Source organism: Planococcus citri, chromosome 5, assembly GCF_950023065.1.
Source record: "Planococcus citri chromosome 5, ihPlaCitr1.1, whole genome shotgun sequence".
Lineage (NCBI taxonomy): Eukaryota > Metazoa > Arthropoda > Insecta > Hemiptera > Pseudococcidae > Planococcus > Planococcus citri.
The window spans coordinates 19362466-19386574 of NC_088681.1; the positions used below are offsets into that span (position 1 = coordinate 19362466).

Genomic DNA, 24109 nt, shown 5'->3' on the forward strand with positions numbered 1-24109 from the left:
AAACTTTAATTACTCAAGCACGTCAATCAAAACCTAAAAAATACGAGTATGTTGAAAGTAAGCTTATCGTCGTATTTATTGTCGAGCATTATCACGAATTCGTTGTAATAAATATTGTACCTACATCACAAAACAAGACAAAAAAAAAATAAACTTTTTTTTTCGAGGTACTTGCACCTAATAACGCCTACTTCTTGAAAATTGCATTGGTAAATGAAAAATGTTAGTAATAACGTCAATAAGGTTGCTTGCAGACAGTCAAGAAAATATGCTCATTACTCTACATGCAGTTTTCAAGTTCATAAGTTCCATGGTTGAGCAATTTTGCCAACTAGAAATTTTTACCAAAAAAAAAAAAAAATCAAAATAACTAGGTAATCTGAGTATTTTTTTTTTTTGTGAAAGTATTTCATAAACCTGAAGGTTATCTAGTTTAAAAATAAATACATCAATGAAAAGCACTATTCTTCCTCTTTCCATCCCTGCATTCATTTTATTTATTTATTTTTGGTCGCCTCTTCGATCAGGAGCTTTAAGTACAATTGGCGAGTCCCTCAGAATTTAGACTTATGACTGAGTCATAAATATCGAGTCCTTTATGAGTCTCCATGGTCAAATTGAAAATTATTCTCTAAAATATGAATTTCTATCCGATATTGTGGGAGTAGGTAATACTTGTGATGATTTTCTTGAACTCAATCACTCAATCAGTACAGTCGGAGGACTTTTTTCATCCATTTTAGTGATTCGTTCAGTCAGATGGTGAAATCTTGAAAAAGTAGCTAAGAAAATAATTGAAAGTTTTATTGGCATTCATACGTAGCCTTAGTAATTTAATTACATACAAGATTGTACAGTCTATATTACGAGTCATACTTTTGCAATCGACAAAGCGATCTTTAATCTGTAACCAAAATTAATATTTACTTTGGAAAAATTGTTCACCACTCTTTTCTGGAACACACGTAAGTAAATATAAAAATTTTAGTTTCAGGAAAAGAAATTCTATGATGAAAGATTACTTTTTCATATGGTAGGTAGGTATAGGCACTACTCATAATACTCCATTCAATCAAAGGTTGAAGGTACACACCTGAATAGAGACATGAGCAGGCTTTAAAACACTAACAATATTCTGCACCAATCTGAAACGTTCCCCTTCGCTAAGATTATTCCAAAATACTGCAGCCTGGCTATAGTTATCATAGTCGCCAGATTCATATCTATGCGTAAAACATGAAAAGTATAGGTATTAAAAGTAGGTACATCTCACGCGAAATTTGTCTCGTGATACCAACATTCAATTAGAAAACATGTTTTAGAGTATCAGAAGAAATGATCCTCTTTACCTATACACCTTTCCTGAGACCTCATAAGGTGAAATTTTCGTTCTTGGATTTGGCTGTGGTCCTCCAAAGCTATTTGGGAAATAATTCGGTGCACCTTGTAGACTGTAATTGGCGTAATCAGATGCTCCGTCTCTTTGGTAATTAGTAACTCTAACATTGAAAGGACAATTGACAGGTAATTGTAAGTGATTAGCTCCTAGTCTGTAACGTTGGGCATCGCCATACGCAAAAAGACGGCCCTACACAAAGTAAATATGTGCACCGGTGAATCACTTGGTTGTATTGAATTGCTTTACCTATTTACTGCTGTTGACTCAATCCACATCCATTTAACTTGAAACATACTTGCAACAATTTATCCGGACTGGGCTCTACACCAGGTATCATGTGACTAGGGTCAAATGCCATTTGTTCAACTTGTGCGAAATAATTGATTGGGTTTCTGTTCAAAACCAGTTTCCCTACTTCTATTAGTGGGAAGTCCTCGGTTGGCCATATCTACTTAAAACAGAAAATGAAGTTTATACGTATAAGTGGAGTATTAACTGATTGCGCTTTTCTAAAGCAGGGGTTTCTAAACTTATTAGTTATAATTAATTCATGCTGAGGCATTTCTTTACAGCATCTCGTAAATACCTACATTGGAGTGGATCGCTCAAAAAAAAGTCAGATTTTCACCAAATTCAGCAAAGACTTTCATTTTGAGTTGAAAGGTACTCAGGTGCCTCTGGGGAGAAAAATATGCTCTTAAAGAGGGGGACGATTTGATTGTTTTCACTCCTGTCAGTATCCAACCGGTTTTGTGACTTTTAGCGTTCCAACGCGGATCAATTGAAAATTTGCAAATCGCTTATTTTTGGATATAAATTCGTGTTTTGAAAATTTTATTCTTCCTCAATATTTCGCATTGATTAAGTCATTCCACTTATTGACAGCTTTTCCAGAAATTGACACCATTTGAAAACTTTTTCAAAAATGAACACTTGATGACAACTTATCCAAAAGTTGACACTTTTTGACAACCATCACAAGAATTGACACATTTTGACCACCATTGCAAAAATTGACCCATTTGTTACAATTCTACTAGAAATGGACACTTTGTGACTTTTTAACCATTGGGCCAAAAATGAGCACTTCTTGACAACTTTGCCAAAAACGCACGCGCTTGACCCTCCTCCCCCTTCAAAAAAAATTGACACTTTTTGACAACTTTTGGAATAATTGGACTCTTATGAGAATTTTGACAAGAATGGACAATTTTTAACAATTATGCCAAAAATGGGCACTTCAAGACTATTTTGCCAATAATTGGCACTTTTTGACAACATTTCCAAAAATTGACACAAATTGACACTTACTGACAACTTTTTCAAAAATTGGCACTTGATGACACCTGTAGCAAAAATTGACACAAATTGTGACTTTTACTGACAACTTTTTCAAAAATAGGTACTTGATGACAACTTTTTCAAAATTGACACTTTTTGATAACTTTTAAAATTGACATCAGATTGACACTTACTTACAACTTTTTTGAAAATTGGCACTTGATGACTACTTTTTCAAAAATTGTTACTTTTTGACTACTCTTTCAAAAATTAGCACTTAATGACACCTATTTCAAAAATTGACACAAATTGTTACTTTTACTGGCAACTTTTTCAAAAATAGGCACTTGATGACAACTTTATCAAAATTGACACTTTTTGATAACCTTTTAAAAAATTGACACAGATTGACACTTACTCACAACTGTTTTGAAAATTGGTACTTAATGACTACTTTTTCAAAGATTGACACTTTTTGACTACGTTTTCAAAAATTGGCACTTTTTGACAACATTTTCAAAAATTGACACAAATTGACACTTACTGACAACTTTTTCAAAAATTGGCACTTAATGACACCTATTGCAAAACTTGACACTTTTTGACTACTTTTTCAAAAATTGACCTTTTTTGACTACTTTTTCAAAAATTGACACTTTTTGCACTTTTTCAAAAAAATTGACTTAAATTGCACTTATTGGCAACGTTTTCAAGAATTGACACTTTTTGACAACTTTTTCAAAAATTGACCTTTTTTGATAACCATTGCTAAAATTGACACTTTTTGACAACCATTGCAAAAATTAACACAAATTTACACACATACGGACAACGTTTCCAAAAATTGGCACTTAATGACAACTATTCAAAAATTGACACAAATCGACACCTCCTGACAACTTTTTAGGAATTGACACTTTATTTTGACAACTTTTTCAAAAATTGCACAAATTGACACAAATTGACACTTACTGACAACTTTTTTAAAAATAGGCACTTACTTACAACTTTTTCAAAAATTGACACTTTTAGACAATTTTTTCAAAAATTCACCCTTTTTTGACAACCATAGCTAAAATTGACACTTTTTGACAACCAATTGCAAAAATTGACACCCCTGACAACTATTGCAAAAATTGGTCCCTCGTGTCAATTTTACTAGAAATAGATACTTTTAGATATAGGTACTTCAGGACTTTTCAACAATTAGGCCAAAAATGAGCACTTCTTGACTACTTTGCCAAAAATTAACGCGTTTAGACATCTCCCCCCCCCAAATTGACACTTTTTGACAGCTTCTGCAAAAATTGGTCTCTTATGACAATTTTGACAAGAATGTACAATTTTTAACAATTTTGCCAAAAACGGACCCTTCTTGACTATTTTGCCAAAAATTGACACTATTTGACAACTTTTACAAAAAATTACACTTCTTGACAACCATTTTCAAAAATTTACAATTTTTGACAACCATTGCAAAAATTGGCCCCTCATGACAATTTTACTAAAAATGGACACTTTGGAACTTTATCAACAATTGGGTCAAAAATAAGCACTTCTTAGTCATTATTAAAAATTTCAAAAAAATTGGCAATAATGATCCAAAAATTGACACAAAGTTTCAGAAATTATAGTTTTTGATGTTTTAGCATGATTACTGCGAAATATTCTGAAGAAAAAAAATACTCAAAACACGAATAAACGGGTTGGGTAGTGACAGGAGTTAAAAAAACACGATTTTTCCGAAACTGTCCCCTCTCTGAGAGCTCATTTCTCCCCTCCAAACGAACCTCCGGAGGTAGAATGTGTTCTCAATGACTTTCAACTACAACGTGAAGGTTTTGCTGAATTTTGGTCGAAATCTGCTGACTTTTTATTGAGCAATCCACCCTAACCTCCATTGTCCTTTCCTCGAGACTCTAATTAAATCATGAGATAATATACTTTTAATCAAAAATTTTTAAAAAATGGCACCAAAAGATGGAAGAAAAATTGAAAATATTTTGAATACATTCTCAATATTTACGAAGAAAACTTTCTCGTGTTGTGTCGAATTCTTAAAATGGGTTGGTTATCTCAGCAGAACTATACATATTATAATATCAATTAAATTTTATTATCTACCAATTTCTGTTAAAGCTCTAAGAAAATACGAATAGGTGTTGTGCAAAAAATTCAAAAATGACTTTGAACTTTGCAAGTACCCTATATACAGGCATATTTGAACGCATTCAGTAGATCCCTATTCCAATTTGAACAATTTTAGAGTAGTCTCCTTTTGATATGTTGTACAAAATACTTCGAAATAAGTACCCTGAAAATTTCATACAGATTGGTTGGTTTCCTTTCGAATAATACACTGTCACAGTGAACTTGTTATAATGAATAATAAAATGATAAGGTGTTTGACCTTTTTAATGCTATTTTGGGAACCCCTGCTATACTGTAGAAATTTTAGAGATAAACGCACACGATTATTTTCCAAGAATAGCTTATCTATGTTGAAACGATACCTACCATAAATCATCAACAAGGCCGGAAAAATTCTATTTATAATTTTCAATTTCATTCAACAAAGGTAACCTTTTGAACTCGGCTTCGATTTGAACGAAAAAAATCTAGATCAAATGAGCATTTCTTACAACCTTCGTACTATAAGTAACCAAAATTTTAGATTCTTAAGTTCATTTTTGAATTTTTGAAAATTTAAGAAATTTGTACGATAAATCGATCAAAATCGATAAATCTGACTCACAACAATATTAAACTTGCCTAACATTCGACAAATCGAAAACAAACTTTCAACAAAATAAATAAATATTTATTATTAACGGTCATTGACCTTAACGATCAATAAACCAGACAAATGAAACTGAGCAAAAAGCTCGATGACTTTACTTTACGACGACAAGAATAATATTAACGCGAACTAACTTAGTAACTAACGAAAACAACGAAAAAACAACGATAATTTAGCAGCCAACAGTTTACGCGATTTTACGAAAAGAACAAAAATCCATTTAATACGTAACCAACAATATCTATATCGCGAAACCGAAATTTATTTTTTTATTAAAAATAAAAACTAAATTTACCGAACACTATTCGATACGTTACGGTTACGAGACCAATTTTGCCAACACCCCACCATAAAAATATTTTCCCTAACACGCGTACCACTTAAATAAACGTAAAACTTGTTGCTTCTTATCAATACCGGTGTTTGTAAACACTTTGAGCTAAAATATTTTTACAGCAAAATTTCAGTTAAACTAAACTTATATTACATAAAAATCGACTCGAAAACTTAATTTAAGCATTAAACAATGACTCACAGAGTCTATCGAATACGGTACGTGTAGTGGCTTTGGTCAAAATATCGGCAAGTTGATCTGCCGAAGATATCTTTTGCAAGTATATTATCTGTTTCGTGACTAAATCGCGTATATGATGATAACAGACATCTATATGTCTGGTACGTTTCGATTCGACCGTATTCGCAACGGCAATCGCTGCATTAGAATCGCAATACACCGGTACGGTGTCAATACGAACTTCTAATTCGACAAACAGATTTTGCCAAGCCAAGACTTCCTTTCCAGACGTACTTAACGCAACGTATTCAGCTTCACACGACGAAAGGCTTACACAATTTTGTTTCTTGACTACCCAGTCAATTACGTTGCCATAGTGCAATACAAAAATTCCAGACGTTGACTTTCTATCTAAACAATCACCAGCGAAGTCCGAATCTACGTACACTCTTACAGAGTGTTTATCGACTACTTTAGGTATTACGTAGGTAAGTTTCACGTCTAACGTACTACGTAGATACCTTAAGATACGCTTGCTGTATTCGAATAGCTCCTTATTTGCCAAGTGCTGGTATCTACTTAGAAAGTTTACAGCAAAAGCAATATCAGGACGTGTTCCCCTTGCTATGTAACTCAAACTTCTTAAGAGACCACGCACTTTGGTTTCATAACTTTTATCGAGCTTGAGATTTGTAATCTTCAAGTTCGGTTCCATGGGAGTTGAAATACTATTCGAATTAGACAGCCCGTAATCACTAACTAATTGCTCGATATACGTGTTTTGATGAACTTCTAACTTGTCTTTACTACGATTAATTTCCATACCAATAAATTTCTTACATTGTTCCAGGTCTCTGATTCCAAAACGCTCATTCAATCGCTTGACTAACCACTCAATAAGACGATCATCGCAACCTGTAATTAGAAAATCGTCTACGTAAACGACAAAAACGCAACGTAGAGGATTTTCAGCGTCGAAATACACACAAGGATCGACTTTACTCCTTACGAAACCGAGCGAAAGTAAGTACTCGTTCAATTTTACGTTCCACGATTTGGGACTTGTTTTTAACCCGTATAACGAACGTTTGAGAATATATACGACACCTTTCTCTTCATTAGTCCCTTTCGGTGGGTTGAACATAATACCTCGATTTATATCTCCATTGAGAAATGCTGTACTCACATCTAGCTGTCTCAACTGCCACTTGTTGACCATAGCTAGATTGAGCATCGAGCGTATTATCGGTTGATTAGGTGTTGGCGCGTATATTTCATCCAATTCATAGAAATGATTGTCTTTGAAACCACGCAACACCAATCTCGCCTTAAATTTCACCCCACCATTCGAGTTGATTTTTTTCTTTAGAACCCACTTACTGTCTACTTTCGAATAATTCTCTTTATTTACACTTTTTTCAGATGCTAAATACCAAACGTCTTTGATCTCCATCGCCTTTAACTCTTCATCTATCGCTACACGCCAAAATTTTGCTTCAGAGCCGTTCAACGCTTCTTCATACGTAAGGTCATCAACCCCAGCGAGTGCAAAGCAAGCAAAATCGTCGCTACGTTCATCTGAAGAAGATGTATCGATCAAACTACGATCTACCAAGTTATCACCGCTACGTTCGGCCTCAGTCAGCTCATCTGGGTTTATCCAATTGGAGCAACCAGGAGCTGAATCAGCGTTACCTACCGGTGTAACCGTAGGTACGATATTCACATCGCTTACACTCACTGATACCGATGTTTTTAACAAATGATCGTTAATAACATTGTGTATCTTACGCGTTTCGTCTATTTCTACACAACTCGAATTCGTAAATTTATTTCGTAAAACATCGTACAATACATAACCTGTCTCTGTAAAACCTAACAATACCATATCTATCGACTTCTCATCGGTTTTCTTTCTCTTTTCAGGCGGTACTAAAACTCGTGCAACGCTTCCAAACAATCTCACTCTCGATAAATCCGGCTTTCGGCGATTCCACAGCTCGTACGGTGACAGATCGTTCAAGGCAGAATGCGGTAAACGATTGTACACGTAGTTCGCCGTGTATGCAGCGTAAAGCCAGAATTTATTCGTTAAACCTCCTTCGTACAATAGAGCTCGCATTTTTTCTTGGATGGTTCGGAAGAAACGCTCGGCGGTGCCATTATGCTGCTTTTCATAAGGCTCACTGTTCTGCATCGATATGCCTTTTTCATCAACGAACTCTTTAAAGGTACCTCCAATAAATTCACTAGGGTTATCGCACCTGATACGCTTCACTTTCGTACTCCATAACGTTTCACTAATATTTACAAATTTTTTCAGGTAGGTACCTACTTCGGCTTTACTTCTCATTCCGAACGTTACTCCCCATCTCGTACAGTCATCTACGAAGCCAATCAAATATCGCTCGCCTTCTAGTCCTTCTGTAATAGGACCCATTACGTCAATATGAACGAGATCGAGTGGATTCGGATACCTATACCTACTCGAATCGTAGGTATGTTTCTTTTGTTTTGCTTTACAGCAAATTTGACACTGATTGAAAGGTGGGCAATCACATCCACGTAACTCAGGAATCTTATCTAGTACCGTTTTGCTCGTATGAGCCAACCTACGATGCCAGATGTCACCTTCACCTTTTAACCTATTTACTTTCTTTTTATTTTTCAGATTTACATCACTGTCACTGCACGTACTGGTATTTCCTATACCTACACTAGAAACATTCGAAACTACAACTCCAGAATCATTACCTATCGTCGTCGAAGTATTACCTACATTTGTCGAGTCACTACTATCGTCAGAAATTAACGCAGATGAATAATTGGAACAGGAGTACAAAATAGGAGGTATATTTATCATAAATTGAATCGTATACAATCCATTATCATTAAGTACTAATTTTGACACTAAATTTCCCGCAGGATCGACCAAACGAGGATCTTCATCGAAGAAGAAACGATAACCATTCGCTACGATTTTCGACACGGACAGAAGACTAAAAGAAAGACTAGGTACGTAGTATACCTTGTTCAACCAATAGACGTTTCCGTCATCGGCTAGAACTCTCAATCGACCTACTCCTTCTTTGATCAAAGAGACTTCACAATGAGCGGATTGTAAACTTTCGTTTATTTTCCTCTCATCGTGCAAGACTCCACGATGTTTCAGAAAATGCGACGTCGCACCACTATCGACGACAAACGTGATAAAATCGACGCCGTCGTCGTCGTTTGTCTCGACGTATGCATTTTCTTCACCGAGATTCAAAGCAGTCGAGTCACCTAAAAAATAGTTCGACCCGATATTTACGTTACGCGAATTTCCGAAATTAGAAATCGCAACACTGTCACCGAAACTACTACGACCGACACTATTTTTAACGAATTCATCTACGATATTACGACTACGACCTTCATCTAACGAGAAATTTTCTTTTTTTCCAGATGTCGACGGAAAAAGACCTAACGCGATAGACGGACGAGGACCTGACGAACCGGACGAACCTGACGGACCAGACGTACCCGATGTACCACTCGACGAACCGTTACCACCATTATTACGCGACAAATCACCGTTCTGTGGGCAGTTTCGACCGATATGCCCAGTCAGATTGCAACGATAGCAAACGATACTTCCCCGAGGGTTGGTATCGTTTCTATAATTCCCTCCGGCGGATCGACAAGACTTGGCCATATGGCCCCGTTTATGACACTTATAGCAGGTACGATCTTTGGCTTGTACGAAGCCATTATTACCATTACGATCACCGTTACCGTTCGACGAATTACCGGACGAGTTCGAACTACGATTACGCGACTTATTACGATTACGATTACGACTATTATTATTTTTATTACCGGATTGATCGGATGCGGCCATTGCTGAACCGGTACTTGTCGAACTCTTCGAAGTCGAGGAGTTCTTCGAGGTATCTTCCAAACTCAAAAGCAACGACGAAATCACTTTTGGATTTGGGTCTCCAGCTGTGACGTGAACTAGTCCTCGAGCAGTCATACGCACTGACTCGTACTTAGGCGAGTTGCCTAACGTGTTGATCAGATACGTATAGATTTCCGATGGAGTCAATTTCACGTCCAAGCTCTCCATATCGTTGACTAGCGTATAAAATGCCTCCAAGAACTCCTTCGGACCTTTGTACATATCGATGACAATCTTCGAAATACGAGTTCGACAGTCGATAATTGCTGCTTGGTTTTCCGCCTGGTACAAGGAGTTGAGCTCCGTCCAGAATACGTACGGGTCCTCTGTCTCCTTGACCAGTCGGAAAACGTTCTCAGCTACGTGCCTAATTAAAATTTCTAAAGCTTTCGCTTTTTTACGCGGCGATAACGAATTTACTTGTACAATCGCGGTTTGTAATCCTTTGGCCGACAAAATGACCTTTATTTTTCTTTTCCAGGAAACGAAACCCGTACCGCGAAAGACCATCGACTCCATTACGCGATTATCACCGGCACCGAACATATTTTCACTCGACGAACTACTCGAATCGGATTCTACAGCTACGTCGTCGGACTCGTCGTCGCTACTTTCACTACCTTCGGACTCGTCGTCGGATGGACCAGGAGGTGGAGGAGGTGGAGGACCGGATGGTGGATTAGACGGAGGAGGAACGGAGTCAACAGGGATCGTCGGATCGTCGGATGTCGAATCACCAAAACCTGCTGAACTTGGACCAGCTTCCGAATCGCCGGATGACTCAGATATGTGCTGTAACGTTACTTTACTTTTACCTTTCGACTTCGGTATACTTTGTTCTGGTTTTTCCTTTTCAGAAAAACCACGAAACTCGGCGCTCGATTTACGCTTATCTACACTACTGTCGTCGTCGTCTACGTTGACCGATTTTCCTGACCGCAAATAGGACAGGACTGTCGACATTTACTTCGTCGAACACTACACGAACCAATACGCTGAAGCTACACAAGCCAGAAAATTCCACACAGGACGTCGAATTGCGAAACAGAGCTTTCACGAACTACGCTCTACGCTACCATGTACGATAAATCGATCAAAATCGATAAATCTGACTCACAACAATATTAAACTTGCCTAACATTCGACAAATCGAAAACAAACTTTCAACAAAATAAATAAATATTTATTATTAACGGTCATTGACCTTAACGATCAATAAACCAGACAAATGAAACTGAGCAAAAAGCTCGATGACTTTACTTTACGAAGACAAGAATAATATTAACGCGAACTAACTTAGTAACTAACGAAAACAACGAAAAAACAACGATAATTTAGCAGCCAACAGTTTACGCGATTTTACGAAAAGAACAAAAATCCATTTAATACGTAACCAACAATATCTATATCGCGAAACCGAAATTTATTTTTTTATTAAAAATAAAAACTAAATTTACCGAACACTATTCGATACGTTACGGTTACGAGACCAATTTTGCCAACAAAATTTAATAATAATTTATGTAGAGATATTTTAAGGGAAATCTTCAAACTTTTATATGCATAAAATATACCTATATTTTTTTTGGTCTTTTGAATTTTTTAAATTAAAAAAAAAAAATCCAAAAATGAATTTTGACACTAGAAATTTTAGTTTTGGGGGTTTTAGGAGATGCTCTTTCAAATTAGCGAGTTCGATTTTGTTCAAATTGTAAACTGTTCCTCATCAAAAAATTACCTTAGTTGCATCGAACGGATCATATTTATACTTTTCAGCTTGCTCGTAAGTCATAATTTGAATATACGTGGTCCAAGCATCGACCTTTTAGTTAACCTAGACGACTACTCCAATGCAAACTAAGGCCACTGGTTATGTCGCCAACTCTGTGGATTTCAAATTAGAAACAAACGCATCTGCGCATGTCTCAGGAATTGATGCTTGTGAACAGTAAACGGAAACACCACCAGCACCCCCACTTCCACCATTAATCCACTGACAACAAAATACACACACTATTTTCCTGAGACATGCGCAGATGCGTTTGTTTCTAATTTGAAATCCACAGAGTTGGCGACATAACCAGTGGGATAATTTTGCATATGAGTAGCCGTCTAGGTTAACTAAAAGGTCGATGGGTCCAAGAAGGATAATCTTTTTTGTCGATGGCATTGTATAAATCACGAATACTGTAATCAGGATCCTGCGATGCTATTTGAGCCGCTTTATCGGCGAATAAATTTTTCACTTGTTGATTAGTCTACAAGAAAAAAAAATGTTAAGGGTAGGTAAGCCCATTAATAGATAAAAACAGCGAAGCTCAGTCACTTGTTGATATCTATTTCTTACTTTAAAATGGAATTTGCACCAATACGCTATACCCTGTTTGTTAACTAATTTGAATGTATTGATTCCAAATCCGTCCATGTGCCTGAAACCATCCGGTATACCGACATCCGAAAACAGATACATATTTGCGTTCGTCGTTTCTGGTCTTAATGAGTCGAAATCGAACCCACTATCATCCTAAAGTTAAATGTATTTATTCAATCTTAGGTAGGTAAATGAACCAGTGAATGTGACAATGGAGTATAGGTAAATTCATATGTCGTGACTACAATACCCTTAAGTGAGTAACTGGATCCCTTTTTTGAGCATGGATAAAACTTGGAAACAGCATAGGATCTCTGACGAAAAATACTGGAAAGCTAAATCCCACTATATCCCATATTCCATCTTCTGTGTAGAATTTTATAGCAAATCCTCGGGGATCCCTTTAAAAATATTATGAAATAATGAAACAAATCTTTTGAAATTCTCAGATTTAAACGAAACCCATCTAAATCGAAAGAGCATTTATTGTTTTAAACCCACGTAAGCAAAATTTCAAGTGCCAAAGTTCATTTTTGGATTTTTGGCAAATTTTTGAAAATTAAAAAAAAATTACTCTAAAAACTTTTTTATGAAATAGAAATTTTTTTAAGCGAAGCGAACCAAATATGAATAATTTTTTCAAATTGACTCCCATGCATCAACAATTCGCCCTTTCTGAAGCCTTCAGCAATTTTTGATTTTATTCAGAAATTTCAAACCGCTTTGGAAAAGTCAAAAATGATCTATTGTAGTCTGTGCTTATTGAGCATCCAATTCTTTACCTGACAGTGTCTGCAGTACCGCTTTCTCCTATAACCCTGGAAAATCGCACAGCTACGTCAGTTCGTTTACCAATTTTGGAAAAAGGGATCAGTTTTGTGTATTTTGTGACATCGTGGGTACACTCAAAGTACCCGAATGCGCCTTCAAAAATAAACCATTAATAATCAGTCATCTTTTATTTATAATTTTAAAAAAAAAATACTGATGGAGGTGTATTTTTTTTAATGCGAAAAATGGGAAAATTTTCAGCTGAGATTTAGTTTCAATAGCAACCAGAGAGAGACAGAAGAGAGGCAACCTTTTCACAATATAATCTTTGAGACACAATGAAAAGGAACCACAAAAACTTGATGGATTCTTCATTTTGAGAAACACCTTCTGATATTTTTTACGAGGAAACTCTTATCCATTCAACTATCTTTAATTGGAACTAAAAATATTTTTTTGAATTCTATAGATGGAATACTTAGTTTTAAGCATTGATTACTCAAAAATCGTCAAAGAGAACTATTAACTTACCGCCACCTTTAGCGTGCACAGTTCTTTCAGGAATACGTTCTCGATTGAAATGAGCTAATTGATCGATTAAGATTGTATCTTGAAGCAGAACAGGCCCTTGTGGACCAGCTGTTAAGGAAGAAGTCAAGCTATCAACAGGTGCTCCAAAACTGGTCCACAATACACTACCACTTCCCTACGGAAAGTACTCATCATTAGTCTACATAAAACACTTTCATCGTTCGATCACTTCAGATCTAATCGTAGGCAATAATTTTTCCCTGGGTTATTGAAATACATACCAATTACACCGCAATTGTACAGTGATAAAGAGGGAAAAAAAGTAATAATTTGTATCTGGCAAAGATGTCTGGCTGCAGGCATAAAATTTAAAAAGACCGAATTCGGAAACCGCCAAAAATAAGGAAAAAACAAAACAATCCCCCCCCCCAAACAAGTTCGACTTATCGGAGCTCAAAAAGTGCCCCCAGTGAAAGTATCCGGGAACCTCTGACTTGAATAATTTGATAAATATGTACCTGCATAGGTACTTAGTTTACTTACGTACTCGTAAGAAGCTCCATTATCAATTACCAAAACAGCAATGAAGGTTGCAGTGAATACTTTTTTGAAAGTCATGACCACTTTAACTTTAACTAAAACAAATTAGACTACTTACTCAGATTGATAGGTAGACTAACCTATATTTAGTCTAGTGCTAATAACAAACAAAAGAGACAAATAAGCAAACAGAAATACAAACAATTTCCTACTTGTGGATATTCACATGAATTATGAATAGGTAACAGAAGAAATAATGTTGAAATTAAACATAGAAGTCACTAGAAACTATTTACAACTTTTTACATACATGGTATATAAATGCGAGTTATGTCTTTGAAATAGGTACTAAGAGTTCACGTACATATAGAATCAGGAAAGTTCCCAATACCTATAACTTATTTTTACAAATAGAATCGAGTCGAAACTTCAATTTTACTCAAGCATACCTATCAACCAAAACCTAAAAAATACGTTGAAGGTAAGCTTATCGTCGAGTTTATTGCCGAGCATTATCATGAATTTCTTTGTAAAATATTGTACCTACACCACAAAACAAGACAAAAAATGTTCTCGAGGCTTTTTGTGTACTTCACATTTTTTTTAAAAATATAATAAACTTGAGTCTTCATTGTCAAATTCAAAGTTATTCTCATTCTCCGAGGTAGACTTTTAATGCATTTCCTGGTTTTTAGAGTTGAAAAGTTGATGCATTTACAAGATCTATCGAAAATGTCTGAAATACTCATTTTAAAATATTTTGGATCATTTCAACATTACCTACTTACATTGTTTCCTTGAACTCCTTTCTGACCTCAAATGATTCAAGTGAGGGGGGGGGGGCTTAGATGTAAACAACATAATAAATTTCATACCTATCACGGCTCAGATTCAGATACTCCATATATTCGATTGGCTGTTGTAGTGGTAAACACTGATTCTGACTTACTCTTCCACAAATGGGTTGGAGTAAGCTCGCATCCACCCTTCCTAGTAAGAACCTAGTCAGGGATTTACCACACATTCTATCAATAGTAAACAAGACAATACAATATTCCTTTCACAGGTTTATTGCACAATACTCAATTATACAATCGATAGCACCCGTCCGTGCCATGCACAGGACTATGAACCAGTACAAGAACAACTTAACTTATAACTTCTGCTCTCTAATGCGACTATCAGAAAACTGCAAGGCGGACATAGCTGTCCATTTCAATCATCAGCTCTGGATGAACTAACCTGTCCAGAGAGCGCTGCTACGCAGTGTAGCCTCTGACCAAGGGCATAAAGTTCCCTGCTACGGCGAATGATTGTGGTCCTTGAATACCCTCTACAATGTGGCTCCACCCCCTTAAGGAGACAAAGTTGGTTCATAGGTCATGTGATCGGGAAAATTAATGTAGAACAACTTTTATACACCCTATTTTTGAGCTAGCTGAGCTAGGACCAGTGGACCACCATTTGAGGACAATTTGGGGAAATGAGGGCAAAAAACCTCGAGGGGCCAAAATCCACAATTGAGGGAAAGTTCACTTGGGACAGGCAGGATCCCACAGATTCGTGTTCAGGGTACAAAAATAGGCTGGAATACCTAAATTCAGCCCCCCCTGCTGGGACTGTACAGAAATGGATTAACACTCTAAGACGTCATCCAACACATCTTATTTGTTAAAACAACTTTAAAACATTCACGAAAACCGAGGTTGGACAATCCTATTAGTCCACATTCGATTTTTGTTTTGGTAAATACTTCACCGATATTGAAATCCAAAATGTGGCATGTAACATAATCAACCAGGCAATGGATCAGTTAATCACTGACAGTTAACTGGACCATCCCTACTCTCTGATATTTATACATCACATATACCAATCCACAATGCAATACCTTGTACTAAGAGGGATAAAAGAGAAATTCTACCCTACTGACAAGGAATCCGCGATTACGCTGGCCTAAACGCCCCTAAAAACGCGGTTTACTGTCAAGTTTACGCGGTTTTGTGAGCGATTGACCGCGGGTAAGGGCAAATCCGCGATTACGGATGACAATTTCACCGCGTACAGACTGCGTTTACGCACTTACGCGAAGGCGTAAACACCGGGTAGTCCCATTTAATTGCATGAAATACGCACTGTCATTTTTACGCCATGCAGCACCGCGTATTTCTTGTCAGTAGGGTACCGCCTAGTTGGGCTGGCCCCTGTTGGTCATCTACTGCCCTATATTGATTACCTACAGATGGACCAAATAGGTAAATAACCCCAGCCTGGGTGGAGAAAGTCCTCAAATGAGTCAAGAAGGAACTAGAAAAGAGAATTTAATGCTCCAACTAGAGAAAAATAGAGACCCAATCAAATGAGATCTTCACCCTGGAGGAAATAGAGGATAATCTGATGAGACAATACCCTCAGTTTGACTTGGCCCGTTGTATCAGCTGAGACTTCAGGATGTCCAGGGGCAACGCGCTCCTGTTCAGACGAGAGCCTTTGGCCACCAGGACACTCTGTGGTTGTTGAGGTAAAGAAAGATGGAAATTACATCCTTTATGCCATCACCAAAGAACAGTACAACGATAAGCTGACAATCAAAGATTTTGTAACAATGATGAAATCACTTGCTGCCAAATGTGACCAACTTAAGATCAAAAAGATAGCAGTACTGAGACTAGTGTGTGGTCTAGATTAAACTAGAGTGACTAATAGTGAAACCATCCATCATTGAATGCTTCAAGGACCACTCAGTCACTGTCAGAGTATGCATCCCTAAGGAGGAACAGCTTCAATCCTGATCAAGACATCAAGAAATCAGGCATAAACCATATGAAGAGCTCAATTCCAAAATGTGCTTTGTCCAAAAAAAAAAAATACGTTTTTTGACGGAATTCTGTAGTTTAGATCGTCACTCACAAAGGTAGGATGTCAACGAGCCAAAAATTAGCCTGTAACGCCTCTATCCAGGGCATTGAAAACCTCTTCATTTTTTTTTACAATTCCAAAAAGTGCTTAGTCCAATATTTTGATCAAAATCGTCGATCTGCAGCAAAAGGGGCACCTTTTATACGTATGTACATACATGTATGCTTATGCATGATGAGAGAGTAGTTTTCGTCACTGTTTGGGCTTGTATGCAGTTCGAAAACGTGGAATAAAAATCCGTAGCGCTAGCCCTGTGGCAGTGATGATGGATTGCGGAACGGAAGGTAGGCAGTTCGATTGAGACCTCAGGCAAACAGTTTTTTAAATTTTTTTCATAATTATTTTTCTTACAGTTTCGATTTTTTTTTGAAGTTGATTTTTGACAAAAGTTTTTTTCTTTTGAAATATATAATGAATTTTTGTGCAAAATTTAAATTATTCAAAATGATTTTTTTTCAAATTTTTTTAAATTGAGTACATATTTCAGAATAAATTTGAAGATACTGGGGATCAGTATGCGCGGTAATATGCCGCCGCACGTACCACTTGAATTAAAAATTTCTTGTTTTTGCCGGCAAAATGTCATGAAAAAATTTGTTTTATTCAACTATTCAACCAAACTACCACTCCAAAAAGTGCCAAGTCCAATAGGGTGCAGTAGTCCATTACCTAACAAAACATTGTACCAGTCCAAAACGTACCAAGTACTGCATTTCAACGTGATAATTTTTGAAACTAATCTGTATGCAGTTCCAAAACGTGCTTAGTCCCATTTTTCGCGACTTCGTACACAGATTGAACAAAGAGGTATCATTTTGAAAAAAAAAAATCGCAGGGAAAATATTCGGAATACTTTACACTACACTGTCTGATATTGAAAAATGACATTAAAACATCTTTGTGTGTGCACGAATTTTGTTTTTGATTTGCCAAAAATAAAAATCTGGGACAAAGCACATTTTGGAATTGAGCTCTTCATATGCTCACTCTCTGAATCAAAATTCCCATCCCATCCTTGAATTATCGAAAATTGCCACACTAGTCGAGTGATTTATCAAAGTACATAACTAATATGAAATTTCACGTTGCAATCAAAAATGACCCCAGTTTCCATTTCACCTCCCCCCCCCCCATTAAGCTCCAAATTGAAACTAACTTTATGAATAGTTTTCCAAAACCAGCCGTGTGACCTATCAAAATGGGTTAAAATTTCACACTGAGGACAAAAATGACAACAGTTTTCATTTCACATCCCCTCTCTCAGTTTTAAAATCGAACTTAGATTTTTTTATCAAAACAAGTCATGTGACCCATCAAAATATAGGTTAAAATTTCACGCTAGTCTCAAAAATAGCGACAGATTTCATTTTACTCCTTTTATGCAGAATAGAAAAATTGGAAGAATAGAATAATCATCTCCTTATATTCCCAAAGGGCTGGCGTAACTGATAAAAAATCTTGAAAAAGTAAGTAAAAACTAAGTATTTGAAAGTTTTAATGGAACTGAAACCAATCCAATATGTAATAAAAGTACCACGTCACACTGGTCACAACCTTTACAGATGAATTAGCCTATGTGTATCCCTTCGTTGCCAAAGCTGCCTTTAATCTATCCCCAAAATCGGTATTTACTTTTGAAAAATTATCCACCGCTCTTTCCTGAAATATTCAAAATATTCAAGATTATTGATTAGGTATAGTGAGTACTTTTATACTTCATATTTTCTTATTATTTTGGTAAATGGTGAAATTCTTCGTAAAGAAAAATAAAAGTGGTTTTTTATTTGGTGGGGTAATATGTACAACTGCATTATAAATCAGACAGTACCTACTGAAACCATCAGATGCATACCTGAATAAAATGATAAGCATTTTTCAAATGATCAGCAATATTTTGTACCAATCTAGAACGTTCTTCGTCGTCAAAACTGTCCCATAAGTACACTGCAGGCTGGCTATAGTTATCATCATCGCCGGTCTCGTATCTACATATAGGTAGCGTAATACACACTCGTGTAATTAATCATTATTTAATGAATCTCTTAGAGGCTACAAGAACGAATTCTTTACCTGAAGACTTCCCCTGAGACCTCATAGGGTGAAATTTGTACCCGAGGAAGTGTCTGTGGTCCTCCAAAACTATTGGGGTAATAATTAGGTGCACCTTTTATAGTGTAATTGGCGTAATCTGATGCTCCGTCTCTCTGATAATTAGTTACCTTAACGTTGCAAGGACAATTGACTGGCAATTGTAAGTGATTAGCTCCTAATCTATATAGTTGAGTATCCGAGTATGCGAAAAGTCGACCCTATACACAAAGTACACAGTTATTCACTCGTCAGTCTAATTGCAGGTCTACTCGTATTATAATTGCTGACCATTCATAACAATTACTTGTAATAATTTATCCGGACTGGGCTCTACACCAGGTATCATATTACTAACGGCAAATGCCAACTGTTCAATTTCAGCAAAATAATTGATCGGATTCCTGTTCAAAACGAGTTCCCCAACCTCTATCAATGGGAAGTCCTCAGTTGGCCACATCTACTAAAACAGAACACGCAAAATGGGTCAGAGTGGTATGAAATGAAACCACTTTGTGGTAGGGAGAGGGAAGATTAAAATTCATCTTATGATTTTGCATCAGGAATTACCTTAGTTGGGTCAAATGGATTATATTTATACGTTACGGCTTGCTCATGAGTCATAATTTGTATGTACAATGTCCAAGAAGGGTAATCTTTCTGGTCTATGGCATTGTATAAATCACGAATACTGTAATCGGGGTCCATGGCTGCTATTTGGGCTGCTTCATCGACTGGTAAATTTTTTATTTTTTGATTTGTCTAGATGGAAAAAAAAGTATCGATGAAATGAAGACGATTAGTCGTCTCGAAGCCTGGTTGCTTGTAGCTATTTCTGTACAGCCTAATCTTACTTTAAAATAGAATTTGCACCAGTAAACTTCGCCATGTTTGTTGACCAATTTGAAAGTATGGATTCCAAATCCGTGCATGTATCTAAAACCATCTGGTATACCCATATCCGAAAAAACTGTCATTATTTGGTACGTTGTTTCTGGTCTCAAAGACACGAAATCCCAGTACGCGTTATAGTCCTAAAATTAAATTCGGATAGACATATTATTTCTCCTGTACGAATACGAATAGGCAATTGGAGATAAATTCGTATTTCGTGGATATCATACCCGTAAATGTGTAGCTGGATTTCTTTTTTGGGAATGAATAAAACTAGGAAATAGCATAGGATCTCTGATGAAAAATACTGGAGAGTTTAATCCCACTATATCCCATATTCCATCCTCTGTGTAGAATTTGACGGCGAATCCTCGAGGATCACTTTAAAAAACAATGTTGCAAATATTATATAATTAGATTAGGTCTTCGTTTTATTCATTCTAGCTCGGCCTTAGGAATAATATTTCTGATTTTTTAGCACTATCCAACATAATGTACCTACTTTTCCCTTTTTTACTTACCGAACAGTATCAGCTGAACCACTTTCCCCTACAACAGTGGAAAACCGTACTGCTACTTTAGTTCGTTTACCAATTTTAGAGAAAGGGGTCAGCTTGGTGTATTTTGTGACATCGCGAGTACATTCAAAATATCCAAATGCGCCTGAATAGAATAAAACCAAAAAAAAAATTGCTCATTTAAATTTTCATTATCTAGTTACACACACAGCATTTTATACAAAAATGATGACGTCATTCAATTCAAAAAAATGTGAGGTCACCTTTTTTAGTAGGTAGGTACTAACCCAACTTGGGTAATGAGAATTTTGAGGTACCCATTCGTTTGAGGAAACCTAAATTTTGTAACGTGGAGATTCTTTGATGGCCAAATCTCAATGGGGGGGGGGATCTCAAGCCTTCCAAAATAGGGTTTTTGAACATGATTCAAAAAATATTGATTTTTACTCAAAAATTGTTATGTTTTGACGAATGTTGCAGATGCAAACTTGAAGAATTCCTTCAATATTCATTTAGCTGATATTTTTTAAAATCTAAAGCTCCAGACGAATATTTTCTCCAGAAATATAAACGAAGGACCAATTTTGATTTAAATAGCCTCAAAATTGAAGTGATATGAAAAAATTGTACTTTAGCCCAGAGACAGACTGGCGTATGATATTCTTGGCGATCGCTATGGGGACCCCCCCCCCAACACTGAGGGGCCCATGGCCTTAGGTTTAAAATTTCTCTAAACATGAATTTTTGCAAACTTTTGCCCTCGCATCTCTCAAACCGGTTTGTTTTATTTCTTCTACTCGTATTTCAAAATTAAAATTTACAATTATCTACTCATTATTCAAATTCCAAAATTGTAGAGTCAAAAAAATAGGCTCATCACAAAAAAAAGCATTGTTTTTCACCTCTCAAAAATACGAATTTTTGAAAGCTTTTGTCCTTGCTTCGCTAGGGTTCTTGTGTCTGTTTTTTCAAATTAAAGAACCTTTAAAAATCTATCATTCAAATTTTAAAAAATGTTGTTTTTTTACACCTCCAAACAAGTTTTTGTCCTCTTGCTTCACTCGCGCCTGTTTGATTTTCATTTTCAAAATTGAAATTTTCAAAAACTCATCATTCGAAATTCTAAAATTTTGGAACAAACAAAAAGAAATGAATTTTTTAATTGCAGAACTCGCATTCAAGTAGCCGGATCTGAGAAAAAATAGGAAGATTGAGATTCTGGAGAGGAGATAGGACAAAATTTTGAGGGCTTTATTCAGTGCATCCACCAGCTGCCCTTCACCATGACCCCATCTGCATCTGTGTTATCCTCAAATCCAAAATTTGAACCGTTTTGCTCACACGAAGAAGGGAGATATGCCCCAAAACCCATATTTTTAAGACTTTTGAACTTCCTCACCAACATTATTTTAAAACTGAAATGCACCTTACAACAATAACATTGAACAATTTCGCTCCAATTAGAGAGGGAGTGGGGTACTACTTGATAAAAAAATTTTAAAAAAGTACCCTTGAAGTTTTCCTTAATTTTCATTTCACTTCTTTTTTGTTTTTGTTTTTTTTTTTCAAAATCAGAAGACCTTGATGAGTAGGTACAGGCTCTCAAAAATATACTAAAGGGTCAATTTTGATTTTAAGAGTACCAAATTTGGGGGAAGAGGTGCTAAAATCAGATAGATTTCGCCAGCCTGTCAGTTTCAGGAGGGGAAGGAAGGCCATCTTGAAAGTTGGAGCATCGTTGGTCGAGCAAGTTAGGACAGGTTATAGAGCATACAGTTCGGACGTTAAAGCAGCTTTCCTCTAGAATCTGTCAAAATCATGTTAACGGATCCAGCATTCAAAGAGCTGTTCCCCTTTCCCTCCCTCCCCAGAACATTCTGTTTAGCCCTCTCAAGGTCGTCAGTCTAGTCTGCCTGTCTGGCCATTCAAAGTCACCTAGCCCATCAGGCCTCTCAATGCCATTGCCTCGTCTGTGTGGTTTCTCAAGGTCGTCTGTTCGCCTGTCGAGCTCCCCGAGGTTACTGACCTACCTTTCTAGCCTCTCATCCAAGGTCGTCTGTCTTTCTGGTCTCTAAAGGTCATTGACCCGACTTTTCTGGCCTCTCAATATTGTCTATCCAGCTGTTGGTTCTTTCCAAGGTCGTCTGTATGGTCTCTAAAGGTCACTGACCTACCTGTCTAGCTTCTCAAAGTTGTCTGTAAGTCTGTCTGGCTTCCCAAGGTCGTCGGTCCACCTCATTTTATAAGATCCCAGTTCCTTAACTTTAGAATTTTTTTCTTGGAAGCACGAAGTACCTAACAATAGCAACATTCATCCTACTAGGTATAACCATTTTTGTGCAAAAAAATGAATATTTTTGCAGTGACTATCAATGCTCAAAAAACAGAATTTGAAAGGCTTTGGGTCCACAAAAAAATAATTCTCAAATCCGTATTCAACGCATCGAGAATCCCCACCCCCTCCCATCGTACAGCAAACTTTAGCTTTCCCTCTCCATTTTCCCCTACGATCCTATTTTTTGACCAACTTCTCCCAAGACAAATTTTTTTACACTTTGAATGCAATTTTTATGGAGAATATCAAGCTTACGAGTATTTATAGGATGTTACATCACATTTTTCAGCTGAAAAAGTTGAATACAGCACCTTCTGGAGGAATTTCAGTACCACTTGGAAAAAATCCAATTTTTGCTGGAAGACTAGATCGACTCGAAATTTGTTGCGATCTATTCGGGAGGTCGATTTTAGCACAGAAACCCAATTTCTAGATTTTTATCTCGTGGTTTACTATTTTTCTGAGAACTTTACCAGTAAATAGGCTATTTCAGCCATTTATAAAAATTCGTCAAAAAACTAAAATTTAGGTTCTGACATGAAATTTTAGTGAACTACATTTCAACAAAACCGTAGGTGACAAGTTGACAAAGTTCCCTCGTAAGTAAGTAGGCCTACTTGAACAAATCCTGTACAACATGACGTCACTTATGAAAGAAATTTTCAAGTAGGTAACCAACTTACCGCCTCCTTTAGCATGCACAACTCGTTCAGGAATACGCTCTCGATTGAAATGAGCTAACTGATCGATTAAGATTGTATCTTGAAGCAGAACAGGTCCATGGGGACCAGCGGTTAAAGAAGCAGTAAAACTATCAACAGGTATTCCAGAACTGGTCTTCAATATATCTTTGCCCTACGAAAAGCACAAGTTTCAAAACGTCTGACCCGGTAAAGCTGGAGAAATGCTTTTAGCCAAAAAATCTTCTCGAGAATTGTTGCCTTAAATACGAGTAATTTGATGAGTTGAATTTTACTTACATCGACAGCTCCATCGCCAATCATCAGGGCAGCCAAAAATGTTCCAACGAATACTTTATCGAAAGACATGACTCCAGCAAAATTTAACGAAAATGAATTATTCATTATTCAGACTCATTACCTATGTGCATTTCGCACCGATAACAAACGTACAAATGTGACCTACCTAATTGTATTTGAATAAAAAAAAAACAAAACAAAGAGGAATGTGTTGAAATGACACTA

The 24109-nt window shown here is 36.6% G+C and overlaps 2 protein-coding genes across 2 annotated transcripts; both read right to left on the bottom strand.

Moving 5' to 3' along the window:
• Positions 1-783: 783 nt before the first annotated feature.
• Positions 784-16025, bottom strand: LOC135846285 (catalase-like). Its single transcript, XM_065365282.1, has 12 exons — positions 14363-16025; positions 14154-14245; positions 13611-13785; positions 13091-13232; positions 12559-12709; positions 12285-12461; positions 12075-12195; positions 11676-11752; positions 1695-1847; positions 1350-1588; positions 1094-1223; positions 784-954 (listed from the first exon to the last, which is right to left on the bottom strand). The coding sequence occupies exons 2-12, from the start codon at positions 14226-14228 to the stop codon at positions 871-873; spliced, it is 1524 nt and encodes a 507-aa protein (XP_065221354.1). The 5' UTR covers positions 14229-14245; positions 14363-16025; the 3' UTR covers positions 784-870.
• Positions 16026-18547: 2522 nt separating this feature from the next.
• Positions 18548-24042, bottom strand: LOC135849480 (catalase-like). The gene is made up of 10 exons (XM_065369932.1): positions 23885-24042; positions 23588-23759; positions 20573-20714; positions 20282-20432; positions 20012-20191; positions 19728-19919; positions 19465-19617; positions 19140-19378; positions 18922-19054; positions 18548-18728 (listed from the first exon to the last, which is right to left on the bottom strand). The coding sequence occupies exons 1-10, from the start codon at positions 23987-23989 to the stop codon at positions 18642-18644; spliced, it is 1554 nt and encodes a 517-aa protein (XP_065226004.1). The 5' UTR covers positions 23990-24042; the 3' UTR covers positions 18548-18641.
• Between the last annotated feature and the right edge of the window lie 67 nt (positions 24043-24109).

Excerpts from the sequence above, each read along its gene's own strand:
- LOC135846285 (XM_065365282.1), bottom strand. The coding sequence starts at position 14,228 with ATGACTTTCAAAAAAGTATTCACTGCAACCTTCATTGCTGTTTTGGTA. Across the intron at positions 12,196-12,284 it reads GGTGCAAATTCCATTTTAAA|ACTAATCAACAAGTGAAAAA; the intron begins GTAAGAAATAGA and ends TTTTTCTTGTAG. Across the intron at positions 955-1,093 it reads CTGCTCATGTCTCTATTCAG|AAAAGAGTGGTGAACAATTT; the intron begins GTGTGTACCTTC and ends CGTGTGTTCCAG.
- LOC135849480 (XM_065369932.1), bottom strand. The coding sequence starts at position 23,989 with ATGAATAATTCATTTTCGTTAAATTTTGCTGGAGTCATGTCTTTCGAT. Across the intron at positions 20,715-23,587 it reads TGTGCATGCTAAAGGAGGCG|GCGCATTTGGATATTTTGAA; the intron begins GTAAGTTGGTTA and ends TATTCTATTCAG. Across the intron at positions 19,055-19,139 it reads GTCTCAGGGGAAGTCTTCAG|ATACGAGACCGGCGATGATG; the intron begins GTAAAGAATTCG and ends ACCTATATGTAG.